Source organism: Centrocercus urophasianus, unplaced genomic scaffold, assembly GCF_019232065.1.
Source record: "Centrocercus urophasianus isolate 14NV4802_14NV808 unplaced genomic scaffold, USGS_Curo_1.0 seq_12, whole genome shotgun sequence".
Lineage (NCBI taxonomy): Eukaryota > Metazoa > Chordata > Aves > Galliformes > Phasianidae > Centrocercus > Centrocercus urophasianus.
In genome coordinates this window covers 43,457,966-43,479,984 of record NW_024884364.1, presented here as the reverse complement: position 1 = coordinate 43,479,984, position 22,019 = coordinate 43,457,966, and the positions used below count along the sequence as shown (strand labels likewise).

Sequence of the window (22,019 nt, the reverse complement as noted above, 5' to 3'; positions counted from 1 at the left end):
CCCATGTGGAGTGCAGTAGGAACTTCAAAAACGATAGGAACTTCTTCAATATCAATATCCAGAAACAAATATTCTAAGGCAGAAAGAACTGCCAAACACACTCTCCTTTCAAGTCTGTCAGTTGCAGATATCTAAACTGTAGCTGCTTTCAAGCAACACTGCAATTCAAAATATACATCATCTCAGAATAACATTATCACAGGAATTCTAACTCAAATGCCCATTTTTTCCCCCAAATTATGCCAAGGTTATTTTTCCCCTTTCCCACGTATTAATATTTGCTTTATTGATTGTAAGAATTTCTGATTTCTCTGTGCTTGTCAAGCAGATATAAAGGTGCTTTTTCCAAGTGGTCCCATTTAAAAAGATCTCAGATTGCAGGAAGGCATTAAGCCTCTTACTTAATCTAAGCAAATTTATCTTTCCCTTAGTATCACAAATTCTTTTAATTTTTAATTCTTTAATTTCCTCACCTAGGATAGTAAGTACAAGGTGATGATTCTGAAAACATCAGAATATATACTCGTAGAATGATGTAGCTTAAAAATCTAACAGTAATTTGGTCATTTCTTCATACTTAATTGACTGATGCAGGATTGTTTCCCATCGCGCATTCTCAAGGTCTTTTACCAATTCCTTTTTTAAAAGACTTAAACTATGGTGAACTCACTTCCTACAAGGGATTATTACACATCTGAATAGACTGGGACATTTTGAGATTTTCCTGCCATGAGCTAAGTTCATAAATATGCAATGTAAAAGCTGCAGCTATAGATTATACACTTTCTTAGCCAAAGCAGACCCTGATTCTATAATAAATGCCAAGACTACATATGCATGTATTAAGCTGGGTTTAACAGGCGTTCTTATCACGTCCTTTTCACTCGAGGAAAAAAAATCTGTCATCAATACGTACAAATTTCAGTGCAAAAATTCTTCCTCCCCACAGTATGAAATTACTTGCAACAGTACAGTAAAGGTTCATCTATTCTTTCTGTCCTGTTCTGACGCCTCAGTTACTACAAAGGCTCACTGTTGTTGCCTTTAATTTTAAGTATAATGGAATTGGTAGAATGGGACAGAAGCAGAAAGACATCCAAATCAAACAGACCACAATTGGGTTTTCACACTCATCAGTTACATCAACCGTATCTTTTCTTTACCCTCTTGAGCCACCTGGTATCAAATGATTCTTATCTGTAGATTGTTTGCAGTGTAAATATAAAATCAGCAATGTAATTCTTTAGGGATTTATACAGTTTACAGTACTAGCAGGATCATTTCATTTAAAAATAGTTGTTTTTTTTCAAATGAATGTAGCTCTGGTCACAAATAAAGTTGAAACTTCATATATAATTAAGTAATTAAAATCTTTATTTATTGTCTTTCCAGTGTACTGATAGGAAAGTGCAAGGAAAATGGAGAAAATCATTCAGAGTTCTTTGATCTTTTAACACTGACATACCTCCAATGTTTCTCCATCTATTTCTCCTTCTAGTTCCAAAGTACTGCCAACTGCATCAGACAAAATTTCTTTCACCAACCCACAGAACCTAAGAGAGCAATAAATAGCAGAAGATCAAAGAAAAATAGCCTTTCAGCAAGAGATTAGATACATTCTTCCCAGGATGGGCTTTGCTTCCAAGCAAACAAAAGGAATAGCACATTCAAACATAGGTTTCTTTCATTATTTACTTGCTTATCCTATTTGAAGGAGGAATAACATAAATACACTTCGAAAATACTAACAATTTATATAATTATTTTATTTGTTGCTGTGAAACTAAATACTTGTCTGTAATTGTATGTTGAAACATTGGTAGATCCAACACAAACATTTTTGCTGCAGTTTGATATGAGGTGCTTACTAAGTCCTTATATTTACAAGTGTAATTAGAGAAAAAGGTAAGATATTCAAAAATTATATATTGATATTCAGAGGTTCAGTCCTGTGGCACAAATTTGTAACATTATGTTTGGTGGTTCTCTTGCTGTGCAGTGATAAGAATTCTATTATTTTCAGTTTAAGTTAAATGTTCCCACAGATTTTGGTTGCAAACGTCATTCCTCACTATTTCTGAAAATCCAAAGTTGTCATTTCTAATTGGGCATCCAGAAAGACAACAAAATAGAAAAAGTAACATTCTTGAAAAAAAGGATTTTAACTGATTTCATCTAGTCCTCTGAGATGGAGAACATTAAGCACAAGACCAAGCTTTCCTGTAGGCTTCTGTGTGAGCCACATTTTTTTTTCCTCCTCAAAATTCCATAGTAAATGGTTACAATTTATTAAAAACGATTATAAAATGTTTGCCACATATCTTTCATTGACTAACAGGGACTTTCTTCTGGAACACACTCTGGCTGTGCATTAAAAAAAAAAAATCATTTTTAAAGAAAAGCTGTCTATCTTTATTACATAAACTGCAACGCCAAATTAATGCTTCACAGGTAACCATTTTGATGCTTCCTTTCTTCTAAGCTTTGCACTCCACAGAGCTAATAATTTTCTTTAGCATGAGTTTACTCTATGTAACACATAAATTAATAATTACTGCAAGAAAATATGCAGTTCATCCTGAAATAGTGTATATTAACAAATTACTCCTACTTCATTCAGAAGACCTATATGTCAGTATCTGTCCCCAGAAATAATCTAGTCTATATTTAGGTCTGAAACTTAGTCAGTAGGTTTACTGTTAAGAGACAACATAATTGTTATCACAAAGTATCTGAATACAATTGTCCTTGCACATTGCAAGGGAGTTGGACTAGATGGCCTTTAAGAGTCCCTTCTCAAACCATTCTACAATTCTACGGCAAACCATATCGGGTATCTGTGACACAATCCAAGTCAGAATTTTCAGTGCATCCAGTTGCTCTTACGTAAATTAAACTGTACAGGTATGTAAGGGAATCTAAATCATTATTTTACCATGCATGACAAGGCCAAGAGACAGAAAAAATAATAGCTATACATTAGAATAAGCTACTTAAACTGACCAGAATCAGTCAACATGTGTGATGAGACTTTGCTCTCATCTCGTTAAATACCACAGAATTTAGCTCATTGCTTTTCAATCAAGTAAAAAGAAGTGAAGAAGGTAAGAGAAAAAATTCTCAGGCAGAATTGTTAGCTTTCAATTTTTACTAAATTAATTACATTTGGGACATATTTTGCATGTAATACCCACAGAAAACAAACTTACCTACTGCACTGGTTTTCTGTAGAAAAGTAGATTTGAAAATCATCAGAGTTATCATGCACGTAAAGAAAACAACATCGTTCATCAAACTTGGAAATACTGTAATAAGAAACATTGAGAAAAGATTATTTTGGACATCACCATTAGGAGAAGCAGAAAAAAGTGGAGGCAATTTTAAATTGAATTGAAATCTCTAACAAATATGTTCTTCTTAGAAGCTATAGGCAATTATATTAATCTTTACTACATCTAGAAGCTTTGAGTTTATTTATATCCTTGAGACTAAAAACCCACCCCCAGTTTGATGAATGTCTAAGCTACTGCTTATTTTGTTAAGATGCTGACTTCTATCAAGTGCTTTAAGGTTTGTTGCTCTTCTTCCCTTCCATCTTCACGTAGTTCTATCAGATTTCAGGGTATTTCTTGGTACCACTATGGAAGTGAACTGGTTTGACAACAGTCTAGATATCGTGAAAGTCTTTCTTTTAAGCTTGACCAGTATTTCATATTTTTATGCTTCCATTATACTCACAATATAACTGAGCAGGGAGATACAGTGAGCAGATCCTTCACAGTATATATTTTTATGGCTTTAATATTAATAAACAAGTTTTAGAATGACCAATATTTACTCCAAACTGCAGCAATAATTCTGAAAAAGTGATCATTTATTGCATATTGTGTTTTTCCAGTGTTACAAATAGCTCATCTAAATGCATTGAAGCTAGAAGTGAAGAGGCCATTAAACACAATCGAAATATGAAAGTAAATCCAGGAATGAACCTCTTATCATTCCAAACACTTCAGTAGCAATCTGCATAAGTGCTAAGCTGTAATTGTTAAGGAACAGACATTATTTTTATTCATTAAATGAATAAAACGCATTTTAGTTCTTGTCTGGTTGCTGTAGTCAAAATCTTTCAGATCATGCTTGGCCTCCACTGAGTCTGTTAGTTAAAATACATGACAGTAGATTATAGTAACGGTGCAGAACATCATAAAACCAACTTTCTGTAGCATCATTTAGGGTTGTAGTGACAGATGTTCCAAAATATTAAAATTCTGCCATAAGATTTTTTTCAGAAATATCTGAAAATATGCTTTGCCATTCTATACCTTGGCTCTGATACAACAACTCCCAGTCTAGCAAAACAGGCAAATGTATACCTGGCACAAGAACTAAATGGCAAAGCAAGATGATCATTCCCCAAGCAAATGTGAGACAGACAATTTTAAACTGTGTTATACTTGTGGCATAAAAGCCATTTCAAAAGTATTACAATTTGAAGCTGTGATATACCTAGAAAACATTCAGTTCCTCTAAATATAAATGGTCTGTTCCCTTGAGCTTTGCAATCCCCAGCATGATTAAGAATCATAGCAAATGAATATCTTGTCTCCATTTAATCAGTAGTTATCTTTCTCAGTCACGACTGATTTGTGTGATGTGTTGACCAGAGGTGATTAATGTGTTTTAGAAATTGTTTGCTTAGTTATGCTCAGTCAGCGGTAATGATAATTTCACATCCACTTATATTGCACTGGAGTAACAGAAAAAAAAAAACATCACATTGGATTAATTAAAACCAAAAATTGCTCTTGAAAACAAATTCCAAAGATATGAGAGGATCCAAGTCCATACTTACAATTACAGGCTTTCATAGCAATTACAATTCACCTTATTCAGAATTTTGTTTCTGCTTCACTGAGCTTATTTACTTAGAAAAATAATCATTCACGTTCATAGATGACAAAATTGGGACATAACATTCAAAGGCGTATAGTGATAACTGTGGTCCTGAAAACCTCTGCATTGAGAACTGCAGAACACCTTAGGAAAGTAAAGTTTGACAAGCACTTAAGTTTATGCATTTGTCTAAGTGGTCCCAGGAAAGAGCCACTTACATCTCTAAAAAGGCCCAATCTACCAGTGCAGTAACTCACAAACTGGGGTAAAAAGGAAAGACTCATCTGATGTTGCCTGCACTTATGTTTGCTCCAGTTCTAAATTACAGTCTGAAAAACACAGGCAGGTAGCAAGAACGCCATAGACACCACCCAGGATGTCATTTTGCCTTCTCTCCTGGCTACCCACCGCTTGCCTTTCTAGCAGCAAAATATCCCAACTTTGAAAATACACAGAAGTTTAGCACAAGTTTAGAAAAGCATCTACACAATTGAAAACAAGATAATACATAAACAAATCTTAGATGTGTATTTCTGTGTGAAATATACAGCTCTGCCCATGCATGGAAAGGAAAATTTTTCCCTTTCAATGTTTCAAGAGAAGTTGGACAGAAGCAGCTTTTATGACAGGCAATGCACTGGAGAGATTTAAGGCAGAATCCAGACTTACCACTCAAGGGAAATATGAAGCATGCATTAAAAAAAAAAAAAACAACACTTTTTCAGACATACCAACCTTATTCCCCTTATGGAAGAAGCTGCAAAGTTCCATTCATGAATCTGTTTCTGTGAAAAACGGAAGTATATCAGATTAATATAGACACTGTTTAACTTCACTATCAGAAACAAACTTACAGCATGGCAAGCAAAATGAAGTTTTTCTAAAATCTCTCTTCCATTACTTCCTCCTTCCTTCCTTTCCCTTTCCCCTTCCCCACCCCCTTTATCTTCCAACTTTCCTTTTAGAATTGTTGCTGTTTTACTCCCTTGAGGAAAAATGAATGCAAACATTGCAGGATGGAAGAAAAGGGAATATTTCCTCAAATAAAATTAAATTTTTTAAAAAAATGATTACAATTTACCAAACACTATATTTTGGCCCAAATGATCAGTTCTTCATATAAAACAAAGAAGACTATGCCCTAGTTTTAGCCAGACTAGAAGGGAAAGAAAACTTCATGTTTCTTCCTAAAGAAGTATTGGGCCAACAAGGTTAGCTTAGGGAGCACACTGGAGGCAAAACAAAAGAAGGGCAACCTGTGCATTGGAATGCACAGACCCCCTCCCTTCAGTAGCTGAGTGGTATTTCACATCACTAAACATGCACCAAGAATTTGTTCCGTAAATGAGTGGTGCGTCAGGCACATTCACTCCAAGTAGTGAAGTAGCACACATACTGGAAAAAAACTTCACAGATCCAGGTGACTACGTAGTCTTGCTCTAACATACATCTTTTCCATACTTCACCTCTCTACAGTTTTAGCCCCCACCTACACGATCCCAACAGGAAACCTTGGTCCAACACATCCCGGTGAAATTAAAGTTATTTCTTTCTCAAAAGATTATACTGTCTATATGCCTTTGCTAATCTCTTGAACTTTATCCATCCATATTTCTTTTCTAATCTCCAGTACTTTATCTAATAGTTTTCATTGTAAAAAGCCAATCTTTGCATCTTCATAAGAGAGGCGTCAAGATTTGTGCTTTGCATAAATGTAGTAAACTTTAAATGATAGCAAAGCACTCCAAATCCACACGTGAAAAAGTGAATTTAAGCATGATGATCAGAATACACGAGATGCATCTGCTGGCAGTTTTACCATTTCAGTGGGAGAGACATGCCACAAGGAAAGAGATCTCTCATCTTCTTCACTGTTGATAGAAACATATGCAGGCTGGTAGACTTTAGTTGGTTCTATCACCAAAACCTAAGAGAGAGAATATTTTTCCTTAATAAAACAGCAAGTAGCACATGACAACATCTTCAGTAAACACTAATGCTCTGGAATAGGCAATAGACAACCACAAAGTAAGGCCTAAGAAGTTTCCAGGGGAGAAAGAAGGGCAAGACAAGGCAGGAAGATGCTGCATTCCTGTTGCCAACCAAATGATACGATAATGGTTTCTATTACAAGACTTAGAAGCATTTCTTTACAATGATTTTAGGGCAGTGGGTCAAATGTTTTTTTACAAAGTATAGGTTTGCAGAATACAGGGGTTTGGTTCATGCAATAAAATAACAGGCACTTAAACATGTAAGTATTGTGCTTAGAAGTCTTCTAATTCTGGTGATAGCTAATCCAGAAACATAAGAAAAACAAAACTTGTTTGGACATCACATCTTACTGGAAATCTCAGTCCATTAGTAGTTTCTTTCGTTGCCTCAAAAATTATATCCAGCCAGAAAGTCAATCTTTCTTGTTTAGGAGAATGTTCTATGGCGAATTTCTTGAAACGCTGAATTAACATCAGATTCTGAACTAATGATTTCAAGTACCTACAATGTATAGAATTAGTGAGTTAACAGAGAGAAAACAGAATTTAACCAGATCCTAAAAGCACTTAACTGACTTAAACATCCAAAAAAGTAACTGCAAATATAATGTGAAGCAAAATCAAATTCACATTAAAAGCTACCATGATTGAAATGATCAATTTTTGTGCATTTTTGAAAGAATAGCTTACTTAGTGTAAACCTTAAGTCACAAACTCACTTGGACATTCATAAACATTGCAAAAGGGTGTAGTCACACATATAGTTAAGTGACAGTTGGACAGGATTATTATGAGGTAGAAAATGGCAGTTGGACAGAGCAGCAGCTATCTAAACTCTGAAAAGAACTGTTTCATAGGAATTGTCACTGTTTTCTAAGTTCTTATAAACCTTTCTGCAATTAGACTTACAGCCAACAATAATGGTAAGTTACTTCCTTACCATTTCCTTTCCTCGCCCTTTCTTTCCCAGAATGAAAGAACAGAGTATAACATTAGCATTGCAAACAATTTATGATGGAAAAATCCAGTTAAATTAATCAAGAGTCTACAAGATTGTTTTACTTTGTGTATTTCCCAGAATTGGGTACTTGTGCTACAGACTTCTACTACATACCATACTGGAGGTTTCAGCTTAAATAGTTTCTCTGCTGCTTGAACTGCTTTACTAACATCATTAGCCAACATGCTCACACTGAAGAACTGTCCCACGTCCCAGTAACTGTTCATTTTTTCTAGGCTCCCTTTTCTTCCCAATAAACTGTTTAACCGTACACCTGTAAAATTTCAATTGAAACATTTTTCTATCAGTAAAACACAAATTAATAAGTCTATCAATAAAAGTCCAATCAGATATGATTTGGCATTAGTGAAAAATAAATAAGAGCGAGTGTTCTTCAGAAAAATACAAAGAGTGCTTAATACAGAGGCTAGGGCAGAAAACATCCCCAACATGGTTGAAACAGACAGAACTCCTATCACATATGCTGCTGAAAAAAAAAAAAATCTTGTGATATTTGCCTCCTGATTCGTAGTGTAAGCTGTGTACCTGTTTCCTTGAGATCTTCACTGACTGAAAGAAATGGGCCTACGTGGAAGTTGTGTACAGAATTAGTTACTGTCCTGATAGATCTTTCCATGTGATCTCTCAGTTCAGGACAACATAAATCCTGTAGATTCTTCCCTGACATCCCCAAGGAAAGATGAACTACACAGCGTGACTTAGCTAGCTATACAATGGGATAATCTCTGTGGTGCGGGAGAGGCAGTTCATGGATAGTGCTTAAGTCAGTCCTTGTTCCCCTCCTTCACCTGGAGCCCTATAGGTAGACCTACTTACTAGAAAGTTGCACCAAGGCAACAAAATAAAAAGTGGTACTTCAAGATCCCCGTGTTTTAGACTGCCACTGGGGACATGTCTCTAAAAAGTTTGAACCATGTTTCTATCCACACAGCCTATCTCAATAAGCATTTTGTTTTCTTCACAGGGAGAGGGGCAAAAAAAAACACGTCATGGCTCTATGAGTGGATGCTTACCTATTTTTCTCAGTTCCATTGAGCTTTCAAACTGCTGTCCTTCAACAAGTAGTAAAACTGCAAGGTTAATTCCTGAATACAGTGTTGACTGGAGTTCAAACCCTTTGCGGTACCTGCAGAGAAGAGTCAGGAGCTCACGTCTCACTGAATAACAAATACTGCATAGTTTTGGTAGCCATTTTCAGCTATTAATTTACTGGAAGGACTAAATGGCTAGTTAGTGGCCCTGATGCATTGCAAAGAACTCTTGGAAAGAAGGAACTCGTCTTATGTTGAGAAACAAAAACTTGTTTAGTTGTATGTTAGTTGCTACTTTCTGTAGTTTTGTGAAAATAAAACTTAAACTGGTTACTGCTAAACTCATACATATAATAGAACATGATTTTATTGTATTATTCATATGAGAAAAGCAATGAAAGTATTAGTCTTCAGTGCAAGTTTTACAAATTATCTCCAAAGTGCTTTGTTTTAAAGCTTCACTCTCATTAGAGTTTACTGAGATACTGAGATAATGCAGTTATCAATATTGTTCCTTAAATACAGTAGACCTTTCTATGTCGTAGCTCCAAGGTGGGCACCATCCTTGCACAAAGGATCAACATATGTCCCATGAGCTCACTTGCTTTTTATTTTGACCCTAAAGCAGATTTTCTCTGAAAAGTTAAGTGAATCATCCTATACTCAATGTATTCACTCTGCACAGAAGTAAGAAAACATATCCAAATACCTGGTGCTCAGTAAATCATTTACTCAAATCAAACCATTAAAAAAGTAGAAAAGAGGAACTTCTGAACTTCTATATTATACAGCTCTGCTTTTCACAACTGTAAAAGCCTGAAGAAGTTTTTAAAGAAAGATTTTGGGCTTTCTTCAGTTACCATTCAATGGCATGATCTCGACTGCTGATATCTTTACAGTCAGAGTCAAGAAACATATCCTTATATATCCTTCCACATAAGCAAAACATATCTGGAGCAGGGTGATCACACGTCTGCAGGACCTGAAGCATGACTTGTAGTGCCTTCTCCCTGTCACCTGCATTATTCCTTCTGAAATCAAAAACAAAGAATAAAATTAATGACTTAAGAGATAAGATAAAGATAAGATTAAGAGATAAGATAGCAAGATAGTAGAATAGTGTTTTTCACTGCTTACCCTGTAACTCATCCATCATTACTATGTACAGACTTCATTTACAATTATGTTTGCATATTGGTTGGTTGATAAAGAACAAATTCTCCATATCTGTATTTTTATATCATGGATAAGATATATGTCTTAGATAGCTCACCTAACTACTGATTTAAGCCCCGAATTCCTCAATGAAGGAAAATCTGTCATCCCACACAATTCCTCCTTGTGTAAGCAGACAGATTCTTCGGATACTCCAGTGAGAAACAAACGCCTGCTTAGTGATCATTCCTGAAAATACTCATATAAAGCTGACCATCTGCAACAGTCTGTCTGACAGCTCATTCAGCTGTTGTCATGATTTTTATTCTTGAATCCAGAAGCTCCAGGGCCAGTACTTGACAATAATGACTGAGTACAGGAGAAGTCAGGTCAATACTACTTCAGCCAAAAGAGTAATTGAGCTCAATACGGTGACTGAACTACAAGAAAAATAGAAGTTTAAAAATGACCTGTACTTCTCTCTTTATGTTCTTCATACTGAAGGAAAATTTAGAAAACAACTGTTGTCATAAACCTTTTTTGTCAAATATGTATCAATTGTATCAGTGAGAAAAAAAAATGATCAGTGATCAAATATAATTTCAGTTCTTTATTGTCATTAAACTGAACATTCCATTCTTTGTCTCTCTTTGTTTTATATTTTCCAGTTTAGAACTCACTATTTACTTAGAACAAACAAAACTATTTATCAGCAAGGATAAAGCAAACAGCCTTTTTTCTCCCCTCTTTTTAATCATTCAGAAGACTTAAAACATTTACCAGTTTCTTTTCAGAACTGTTTCCAACTTTCTGCTCCTTACCCAGGTATCCAAGAATAGGCTTAAAAGTACCATGACTACTTTGTCAGAAATACCACCAATAACAATTTCCAGTAAACTTAGTATTTGTGTGCCCTGGAAGGATTAATATTTTTTGTAAACTGGCTCAGCTCCTTAGGTAACTAGCTAATGCATTAATCATAGAATCATAGAATCACCAAGGTTGGAAAAGACCTAAAAGATCATCCAGTCCAACCGTTCACCTATTCCCAATAGCTCCCACTAAACCATGTCCCTCAACACAACATCCAGCCTTTCCTTGAACACCCCCAGGGTCGGTGACTCCACCACCTCCCTGGGCAGTCCATTCCAGTGCCTGACCACCCTTTCTGAAAAGTAATACTTCCTCATGTCCAGCCTGAATCTCCCCTGCCGTAGCTTGAAGCCATTCCCCCTGGTCCTATCACTAATGACACCAGAGAAGAGGCCGACCCCCAGCTCACTACAACCTCCCTTCAGGAAGTTATAGAGAGCAATGAGGTCTCCCCTGAGCCTCCTCTTCTCCAGGCTGAACATTCCCAGCTCCTTCAGCCTCTCCTCATAAGCCCTGTGTTCCAGACCCCTCACCAGCTTTGTTGCCCTCCTTTGAACACATTCCAGGGCCTCAATGTCTTTCTTGCAGTGAGGGGCCCAAAACTGGACACAGTACTCAAGGTGCGGCCTCACCAGCGCTGAATACAGGGGAACAATCACCTCTCTGCTCCTGCTTGCAACACTGTTTCTGATGCAAGCCAGGCTGCCATTGGCCTTCTTGGCCACCTGGGCACACTGACGGCTCATATTCAGCCGAGCATCAATCAATACCCCCAGGTCCATTTCCTCTACGCAGTCCTCCAGCCACACCGCCCCAAGCCTGTAGCGTCGCCTGGGGTTGTTGTAGCCGAAGTGCAGGGCCCGGCATTTGGCCTTGTTGAAACTCATCCCATTGGCTTCAGCCCAGCTCTCCAGCCTGTCCAGATCCCTCTGTAGGGCCTCGCTACCCCCAGGCAGATCCACACTTCCAGCCAATTTGGTGTCATCTGCGAATTTACTGAGGGTGCACTCGATGCCCTCATCGAGGTCATCAATAAAGACATTGAAGAGGACAGGCCCCAGCACCGACCCCTGGGGAACGCCACTCACTACCGGTCGCCAGCTGGATTTGACTCCATTCACCACCACTCTCTGTGCCCAGCCCTCCAGCCAGCTCCTCACCCAGCCAAGAGTGTATCCATCCAAGCCTCGGGCTGCCAGCTTCTGCAGGAGCATGCTGTGGGAGACAGTGTCAAAGGCTTTGCTGAAGTCTAGGTAGACCACATCAACAGCCTTTCCCTCATCCACCAGATGGATCACTAGATCATAGAAGGAGATCAGGTTGGTCAAGCAGGACCTGCCCTTCACGAACCCATGCTGGCTAGGCCTGATCCCCCGCTCATCCCGCACATGCTGCATGATCTCCCTCAAGACAATCTGCTCCATAACCTTCCCTGGCACCGAGGTCAGGCTAACAGGCCTGTAGTTCCCCGGATCCTCCTTACGACCCTTCTTGTAAATGGGAGTCACGTTGGCAAGCCTCCAGTCTTCTGGGACCTCACCAGTCAACAAGGAGCGCTGACAGATGATGGAAAGCGGCTCGGCTATCACCTCCGCCAGTTCCCTCAGCACTCTTGGGTGGATAAAAAACCAATAAAAACACACTGCAGCAAAAAGAACAACCAAACAAAAAATCCCTCAGGCTTCATACACATTAGGCAATGAAGAATATCTAATAACAGATTTGTAGCTGTCTGTGCAGCAGTTATCTAGCTCTAATGCCAGTGGCATTGTATAATCAATGAATATACAGATGTTGTAATTAAGAAATAGACAAGAAAGTTAGGCTAAACAAGTTATCACTCTAAAGAACAATGGATGGAAAGCTTACCCTTGTCCTGGGCTCACTGAGAAGACTCCAAGAGGAGTGATCTCCAAAAGAGAACCATAGCAGTAGCCAGCTCTTAGATGGGGTCTAGGAGAGGTGCAGCCAGGCTCCCCCCTTCCAGCATCGTAGGTGAATTGCCTTCACCTGTGCTACCAGGGCTGACTCATTGTTCGCCTCAGGAGGTCAATCAGAGGTTCAGGCCATGATTCAGCAGTTCCCATACAGGCATACAGTAAACTTTCAAAGCAAGTACTTGTATATTTTTAAAACATTTTTACTTCAAATTGACTGTTGCTCTGAAAGTAACACTGGTCATCTCTAATGAGCACTCAAGGACAAAATTTATATCTTTATTCAGTTTCATGGGAAATAAAAAGAAATTTAAAAGTGGGGGGTAAATCTATGGTACTGGTCAACATGCTTTAACCAAACCTGTTCTGAACTAACCAGAGTCTCTGAGACAAGTTTCACTGTTGTTAATGTGAACAAAGAGAATCACAGAATCATTAAGATTGGAAAAAACCTTTAACACTACCTAGTCCAACCACCAACCCATCACCACCTCATCCACTAACCATGCCCCTCAGTGCTGCATTCACACAGTTCTTGAACACTTTCAGGAATGGTGACTCCTGGGTAGCCTGTGTCAATGACCCACCATTCTATTGGAGAAGAAATTATATATCCAATATATCCAATCTGAAGCTCCCCTGGTGCAACTTGAGGCCATTCCCTCTCATCCTATCACTTCTAACTGGGAGAAGAGGCCACCTTGCCACAACCTCCTCTGAAGAGTTGTAGAGGTTTTAAATTATGTTAAAAATTTTCTGGAGAACAGGTACTGAAAGACCACATACAGTGACGGCGTAAGTCTTGTTTCCTCAGATATACCCAAACTAACTCCTTAAGTGGAGGCTACGTAAAGTGACTGTACTCATTTATTTAATAACAGTTCTATCAAACTATATTTTGTAGGGATCTTAAACTTGGCTATTTTAGAAGTAACATAGAGGACAAAGAGAAAGAGACATCTTGTACATATGAAAAAAGAATGACAAAAATAGACAAAAAACAGACATGAAAGAAGAAAGTTGGGTAAACAGAACTAAATTAGGCCCTAAGGTATAAGTCCAGTAGCTCCCAGTAAACAAGTGTGTAACACAGTTGTAGAATTCAGCATGTATTCAATCTTATGGTGAAATGGCAAGAAAAAATTGACTGCTTCCAAGACAAACAGACTCACCTCTGTCTTGTGTAAAAACAGGTTAAATGTTAATGATAACATTAACGTGTGTTACATATTGATTGAAACAGACTCGCTTTAAAGAAAAAAATACAATGCATAAAGCAAGATTAGTTAAAATAGAAAAGTGCAAAACTCTTCTGGATATCATAGGATAAACCTGTGCTCATGAAAGAAAATACGCGGAGCATTTCAAAACAACAAGAACTAAAGAAACAGTGTACTAAAGCACTCAACACAAAAGTAAAGGTTTCTGTCTCCGAGCAGGAAATGTGTGATTTATTCAGTTCATAAAAGGTAAGAAACAATTCTCCATTAGAAATATATTTTTCAGTGCTAAATTTTCTTAAACAACTATATATTAACCTAACACAAGTTATTATTAAAATCAGCTTAGATAGCTTTGTATAAATGGTATTTTTAGCATTATTAACATAATTTGATGATTCTGCATTATAAACCAGTATATCAATTACAATAATATGAAAATTTAGGAAAAGTTATCACTTTCTAAAGCAATCCCAAAAAGAGAAGACTAACTGAGAAGGGAAACAAACAAACAGAATTGGAAAAATTCATACTTCAAGCTACAAGCAAAGTAACTTCTCTTGTCAACATGAAGATACACTGTTTGCTTACGTACAGTACCTGTTGCTCTGGACCATGATGTATTTTCACTTGTTCCATATCCCACAGTTTGGGATCTGCATGTCTGAAAACAGACCTGTGATGCTTTGAAGGCCTGTTTGGCCTTGCAGTACAATGTCAGAAAAGAGACTACCCTCAAGGCACTGACTTCTATTTTTCTTACCCACTATCAATGACATGAGCTTCCCCATGCTCCCCACAGCCTCTCCAAGTAGGGAAAGCTGAAGCTCTGAATGTTATAATGGGCAGTCATGGATAGAAAGCAGAAAACATCATCTTTATTGCAATAAATCAGTGCATTAAGTGAGACTGATTCAGTAAAGCAAATCTCCTGAATATGAATTACAGATAGGACCATTCACTGAATTTTACCTGCTCCATGGTTACAGGCCAGCTTGCACTGAAATATGTACATTCCTTAATGGCATGACACACTCTAATCATTTTAGAGAAGAAATACTAATTTGCAATAGGTACTTTTCATTGGCAGTCTTCAACGTAGAATTTGTTAGCCTTTTCATGGCTGGGATACGATGTGACTTAAACAACTCTGCATGTACATACAGTGAAAACATGAGTTGGTCTTCTTGATTGCTTTGGTTGGTTTGGGGTTGAGCAATTCCTAAAATTACTTATTCTGAGAATTCTTTCAAAATAAAGTTTGCCCTTCCAAAACTTAGCTTAATGATAAATGAGTTTGAATAAATTGTAGTATTAATCAATTTTCTGACACTACCTTAAAACAGAATGCACACTATGGTAGAGCTGTTAACAATACTTTTTTTTTTCTTTATTAGCACCATCTTAGTTTTCTCAGTACAAACTTTGCCTTGCTAAAACTAGCATAGAAAATAAATAAAGCATAATCAGGCTAAATTATAGAATCATAGAATATTCCAAGATGGAAAGGACCCACAAGGATCCTTTGAACTCCTGGAAACATGATAAATGCAAGAGTCACTGCCAGTTGGGAAATAACTTGGAGTTACTTCAAAATACTTACAAATCCCAGCATGAAAACGTCCCCGTATTCAATAAAACACTACCATAATTCCACCAGACACACATAAATAAAAGTGAGGAATTAAGAGGACTTGAGTATTTAAAAAAGAAAATAAAGTTGTAGGATTAGAAAGAAACACAAAGTAGGGAAAGAATAATTATCAATGGTATGGAAGAGTTTCTACCTGCAATGGGACAACCCCCTGCTCTCTCCTTGCCTCTTCTTAGCTGTTGATATTTAAGGGATCTAAGATACAAAGTTTCAGATTAAAAATTCACAAACAGCTAAGGGCACCAGAAATATTCCCTCTGGAGATCAGTCCTGCCCCAGTGCTCGTCTCCAAAATTCTCTAGGCCTCTTCCTTATGAAGCTCAAAAATAATTTGTTAGGGTTTACTTTGGTTTGTTCAAGTTTTCTCTGAGTCTCTGCTAAGGAAGAAAGGTTACAAAAGTAGCAATAGACCAGCGTTTACAGAAAAGAGAATCTCTTTGCAAATCTATCCTCCTTTTCCATTCTCAAATTTATTTGATAAACACAAAATTTACTGCTCTGTCTCAGGAAGTCCCTGAGACATAAGCTGGCAGATGCATCCTCTTGCATAAAAATAAGATGCTGAGTGGCTTAAGAATGTCTCAGTGACTTCACAGCAGATGAGCTGAATTGCTCCTAACTGCGCAGAAATCTACACAGTGATTTCAAAAAAGTCATAATTTTTGAGAATTGAAATAATTGATTTGATTAGAATTATTTCTACATAAACTCTCACCTGAAAAAAAAAAAAAACCAAAAAAAAAACCATTAATTAATTAAGAGAGTAAAGACTCACTTCATTGAGAATGCAGTTCAACTGAAGAACTTTCAATATTCATGACAGTGGATGAGGAAACAATCCCAAATTGGTTGCTGTGACTAGAACTAAATTTGCAGGCCTCTAGATAGCCATGACAATGGAAAAAGCCTAGCTTCTTTTTTCCTTGTGCATGCTGTGGATGTTTTGTGCAAACCACTTATACAAAATGAGGAACCTCATGATGTGATTTTTCTATATAAAGGTAATCAGAAAACAGAACATTTCAAACAACCCAGTGCTTTTCAATGGGAATAATTTACTTTGGCTACCATTATTCACAATTACTAACAATTTTCTGCTTGCACCCTGTTACACTCTTCCCTTGCTAATTGCTTTTTATGTGTGTATTACATATGTTGCTTGTTAAAATATGCATGCTGAGTTTAATAACAGTGACTGCAATGTCCTCATCTTTAACAATTAACGATATAATTGCCTGGGAAAGAAACTGAAGTCTTCATATCTCTGACTTTATGCCTGGTCTGAGTTTTGTCTTACAGTAGCCAGAATCTACTCTGTTTTGAAAAAAAATATTGGCATAACCTTTGGCCTCTTTGCAAGCTTCCAGAATTTGAAATTGACTTAATGTCTGGTATCACAGAATCACAGATCACAGAATCACAGAATCACCCGGGTTGGAAGGGACCTCAAGGATCATGTAGTTCCAACCCCTCTGCCTAGCAGGGCCACCAAACACACACATTCAGATCAGGTTAGGACTGGTAGGTCCAGTTTTGCTAAGTAAGGCCAAAGTATTTATTCAAATGTAAGTAAGGCAGTCCAGAGGAGGGTGACAGAGATGATGGGGGGCCTGGAGCACCTCTGTCATGAGGAAAGCTGAGAGATTTGGGGCTGCTCGGCTTGGACAAGACTGAGAGGGGATCTTGTCAGGGCTTAATGAGGGAGTCAAGTACATGGGGCCAGGCACTCTTCCACAGTGCTCAGTGACAGAACAAGAGGCAACAGGCACAAACTGGAACACAGCAAGTTCCATCTGAACATGAGGAAGAACTTCTCTACTGTCAGAGTGACAGAGCACTGGAACAGGCTGCCCATGAGAGGTTGTGGAGTCTCCTCTGGAGGTATTCAAAAATCCAGCTTTGACACTTTCCTGCATAATCTACTGTAGGAATATTGCTTAAGCAGGGAGTTAGACTAGATGATCTCCATAGGTCCCTTCCAGACCCTATGATTCTGTGAGGTACTTTGTTCCTGCTAGGCTCAGTTAGTGATACTGTGCAACATTTACCATTCTATTGATTTTAGCATTCCAAACAGTTCAAGTAAAAACACAGTTCTGTATTTTTATGAATAGACTCTGATAAACCTTCATTAAAATAATTGTTAAAACCGACAGAAAGAAAAAAGGTGGTTCAAAAGTCCCATGGAAGATGCTAAAAGCAACACTCTAGGTGTCATTTTTTACTTAACTGAACTTGTTCTGAGTGTTCCAGTCCTAAACTCTGGACTTTGGTCCAGCATTTTGTTCCAAGACACAACACCCTCTGTAAAGGTTGAATTCCACATTCTTTTTGATGAAAACTTGGTCATTCATTTCTTTAAAAAATTCCATAGCAACGTTTAGATTGTTCCCAGAACAGAGGTGAAGTCATGTTGGTTAAGGCTAATGCTGAATTTAATGAAATCAGCCAATGGGGAAAGCAGGTGCATGAGCAAATCCATTTAGTCTTTGACAAGGGGTCTATTGCTACTTTCAAAACAACACTGAAGATTTAATGGCACGAAGACCATGTACTACTCAATATACAAAGTTTTTAAGATAAAGAGGGTAAAGAACTGTACTAGTTTTATTATGCACAGGTAAATGGCAAAGTTTTAAAAACTGTTGTCCAATCAAATCAGGTTTTCCAAAGGACAAGACATGATCCAATGACGACTGCAATGTCTTGAGTCAAAATATGCCAAATTCTCTTTGTTGAAACAACTTCTCAAGAGATCATAAGGATAACTTAAGGAGATTTGAATTTTAGAAGCTTTCTAAGATCAAGTCTGCAATTTTTAGGGGTTGGGGGAAAAAAAAAGGTGGAAAACCATACCATACCACTGTACAGTCAGGAAACAAACTACAACATGGTTTAAAATGCATATCATCACCAAGAAGCACTAAACCACTACTTTAAAATGCAAGCTTATATTGTACATAAAAATTTTACACTAAAAACTCATTTTCCCTTATTTTTAAGAAACACAATGTGATAAGCATACTTCAACAGATGGGATAAATACCAGACCAAACAGCAAAATTCTCTGCCTTCATGTGTTCAGAACTAAATTTTCTAAGAGATATACCTTAGCAGAACAAGTTACAAGACTAAATAAAAGGTTCATCAGCTGAGACTTAGTAATTCATTATATGAAGAGCTGAGGAGAATCAGGACACACTGCGTTCATTTCCATTCTTAGAAAACAAAACCACACACCACAACAACGTAAGCCAAATTATGCATCAAAATTAATTATTTCTTCTTCTCTTTCCTAAAAAGATTTTGTCGTCATTCACGTTCATGTTATAGTTCCAAATATAGTTTAAAAAAATAGTTAACTTTTTCCTTGAGGAGTTTGGAAATTGGGAATAATTTGGGGATTAATTTCTTCACATAAAAGGCACTTACCATTGCAATTAATTCATGTTTCAGAACTGTTTTTTTTTTTTTTTCTTTTTAAATTGAAAACATATATTTTATACGGGGTTTATGCCTTCAAAAAAAATCTCTAATGGCAAGTTATCATAAAAGCACAGACATCAGAATTATGTGTATTGTCAATCATGCTGTGTACTCTGAGAATACTATTCAGTAATAATCAATACTTTACTCTTCCTGATATCTCTTCAGGCTACTTGCTACCGCATCACATTTAGATGATCACTAAGCTTATTAACAAACCACCAGACCTTTTTCAAAAATCACTGTCTTCTATGAACTTTCCAACTGACATGTACTGCATTCTTTGTTCCTATGCATACAGCCTGTATATGGCTGCATGAGAATGAACTTCATCTGTAGGGAACACATTATATAAAACAGTAAGAAACTGCTTCTTGACAATGAGGAAGTGATACCTGATTCTTTTTTCTGAGCAGCAATTTTATATTTACTCCTAAGTTTGTCAAAACTGTCAAATGGTTTCAAATGGAGTTATTACCACTATCTATAAAACGTCACACATGCAGACAGAAAACCCCCTTTTTCTGGTAAGATTTTTCCCATCAATGACTGCTTTTCTAAATCTGTTACTAAGTTCTTAAGACCCTTCATATGCCATCCTGATGCTGTGCAGTACCAATTTTTAGTTCAATGGCAGGTCTCAACTATAAATAACATGTGGATTTCATCTAAGCAGTTACTTCCATTAATGCATTTAATTTTGCGTGTATAAAATCTACTTTCTGATACAATCTTAATATACCTTCTTTAGAAACAGAGCGAATATTATACATATGAACTGTAGAAATGTGTAGCTATCTAGAAGAATTCAACACATATTTCTGTGCTTCCTAATCTAGAAAAGCTGAATCAGGAAATAGCCTGTATGTGCAGATTGCCTTTCAACCTTTCAAGGAAGCTGCTTCATGAATATGTACTCATAGATCAAGTAACACTTGTTATGCATCACTTCCAAATCTATTATGCTAAACTTTGTGAGATGTTCAGAATCAGACTCAGAACAGTTTCAGCCTGACCAAAACATCACTGGTATCAATGAAATCTTTCATCAGTGGCCTTTGTAACAGATCCTTATCGTCTGCACTACAGATTTAAATATAACCCCATTTGAAACAACAGCAGTATAATGAAACATGCTCAAACAGCAATCCTTACCTGTTCAAAGCAAATGCATAATGAAACTTAATGTTGTGTTGATCAGCCAGGTCACATGTAGGAAGCATTTCTAGTGTTTCTACCAGCTTTACCATAGCATCATAGTCCTGGTAGGAATACAACAAAATTTAAAATTAAAAAAAAAAAAAAAAGACAGAAATACAGATCACCTCCAGCAGAGGAAAGTATCAGTAACCTAAAATTTATCATGACAGCTAGACAGGCCATGACAATGCTGCACCTTTTCCCCACCAACACGAGAGAACTGATTGGTGACATCAGGATTGCAGGCTGCCTAGGCTGTAGTGACCATGCAACAGCACAGTTCAAACTCTTTAGCGATATTAGACAGGCAAAGAGTAAACTCAGGAAGCTTAGTTTTACGAAAACCTACTTCCAGCTCTTTGAAGAGTTCATCAATAAAACTCCCTGGGAATCTGTCCTCAAGGACAAGAGAGCAGAGCAGAGCTGGCAGATCTTAAAGGAAGATCTTAGGACACACGTGCTCTCCATCCACAGGTGTATGAAGTCAGGAAAGGAAGGAAAGAGATGGATATGGCAGAAGTGGGACCAGCTGGTTAAACTGGAGAGTAAGAAGAAAATGCACTGGCAGTGGAAGCAGGGACTGTAAAATTGGGAGGAACATAGGGATACTGCTAGGCTGTTTAAGGTCAGGAAAACCAAGGCCCAACTGGAACTGGGCTTGGCAAGGGGCACAAAGAAGGATAAGAAAGGCTTCTCTAGGTACCAGAAACTGAAAGTCAAGTAGGGTGTACCCTCCCCACTAAGCAATACAAGAAGGTTCGTAACAACAAACAAGGAAAAGGCTAAGATACTCAACAACATTTTTCTCTCAGTCTTCACAAGCAACTCCCTTACAGACAGCCCTTGAGTGGACAGGTCATAAGGTGGGAACTAGGGGAGCATTGCCCCTCCTGATGTAAGCAAAGATCAAGTGCATGACTCCAGAGGAACCTGAACAGCTCAAAGTCTATGGATCCCAAAGAAACGCATCCCAGAGTCCTGAGGAAATTAGCTGAATCAGTTGCCAAGCCATTGTCAATATTTGAAAAAACGTCGTGACAGTCATATGAAGTCCCTGGTGACTGGAAAAAAGACAGTGTCACACTTATTTTTAAGAAGGGTAGAAATGATGATCCAGGAAAGTACCAACCTGTCAACCTCACCCCTGTGCTTGGGAAGATCATGGAGTTTCACAGAAGCTATGATAAAGACATGAAAGACAGAGGAGAATGGGAGATCTAGCATGGCCTCACCAAGGGAATCTGCTGCTTGAAAAGCCTTGCCGCTGTTTATGATGGCATAACTGCATCAGAGGCAAGAGAAGAGCCACTGATATCATCTATCTGGACACCAGTAAGGCTTTGACACTGTATACCCCACAACATCCTTTTCTCCAAATTGGAAGGACACGGATTTGATGGGTGGATTGTTCAATCCACAAAGAACTGGTTGTGAGATTGTGTCCAGAGAGTGGTGGCCAATAGCTCAAAGTCCAGTTAGAGAACAGTGACAAACGGTGTCCCTTAAAGGTAGTACTGGGACCGGCTCTCTTTAATACGTTCATCAAAGACATTGA

At 37.7% G+C, this 22,019-nt stretch overlaps 1 protein-coding gene across 1 annotated transcript in view; it reads right to left on the bottom strand.

Moving 5' to 3' along the window:
* The window catches only part of MAP3K15 (mitogen-activated protein kinase kinase kinase 15), a 77,394-nt gene that overhangs the window by 21,954 nt on the left and 33,421 nt on the right, over positions 1–22,019 (bottom strand). The window contains exons 6-14 of the mRNA XM_042810797.1: positions 20,420–20,526; positions 9,800–9,970; positions 8,922–9,034; positions 8,002–8,161; positions 7,239–7,389; positions 6,713–6,820; positions 5,629–5,678; positions 3,210–3,305; positions 1,466–1,553 (exon numbers count right to left, since the gene is read on the bottom strand). Of these exons, the coding sequence (XP_042666731.1) occupies positions 1,466–1,553; positions 3,210–3,305; positions 5,629–5,678; positions 6,713–6,820; positions 7,239–7,389; positions 8,002–8,161; positions 8,922–9,034; positions 9,800–9,970; positions 20,420–20,526 (1,044 nt within the window). The remainder of the gene's footprint in view (positions 1–1,465; positions 1,554–3,209; positions 3,306–5,628; positions 5,679–6,712; positions 6,821–7,238; positions 7,390–8,001; positions 8,162–8,921; positions 9,035–9,799; positions 9,971–20,419; positions 20,527–22,019) is intronic.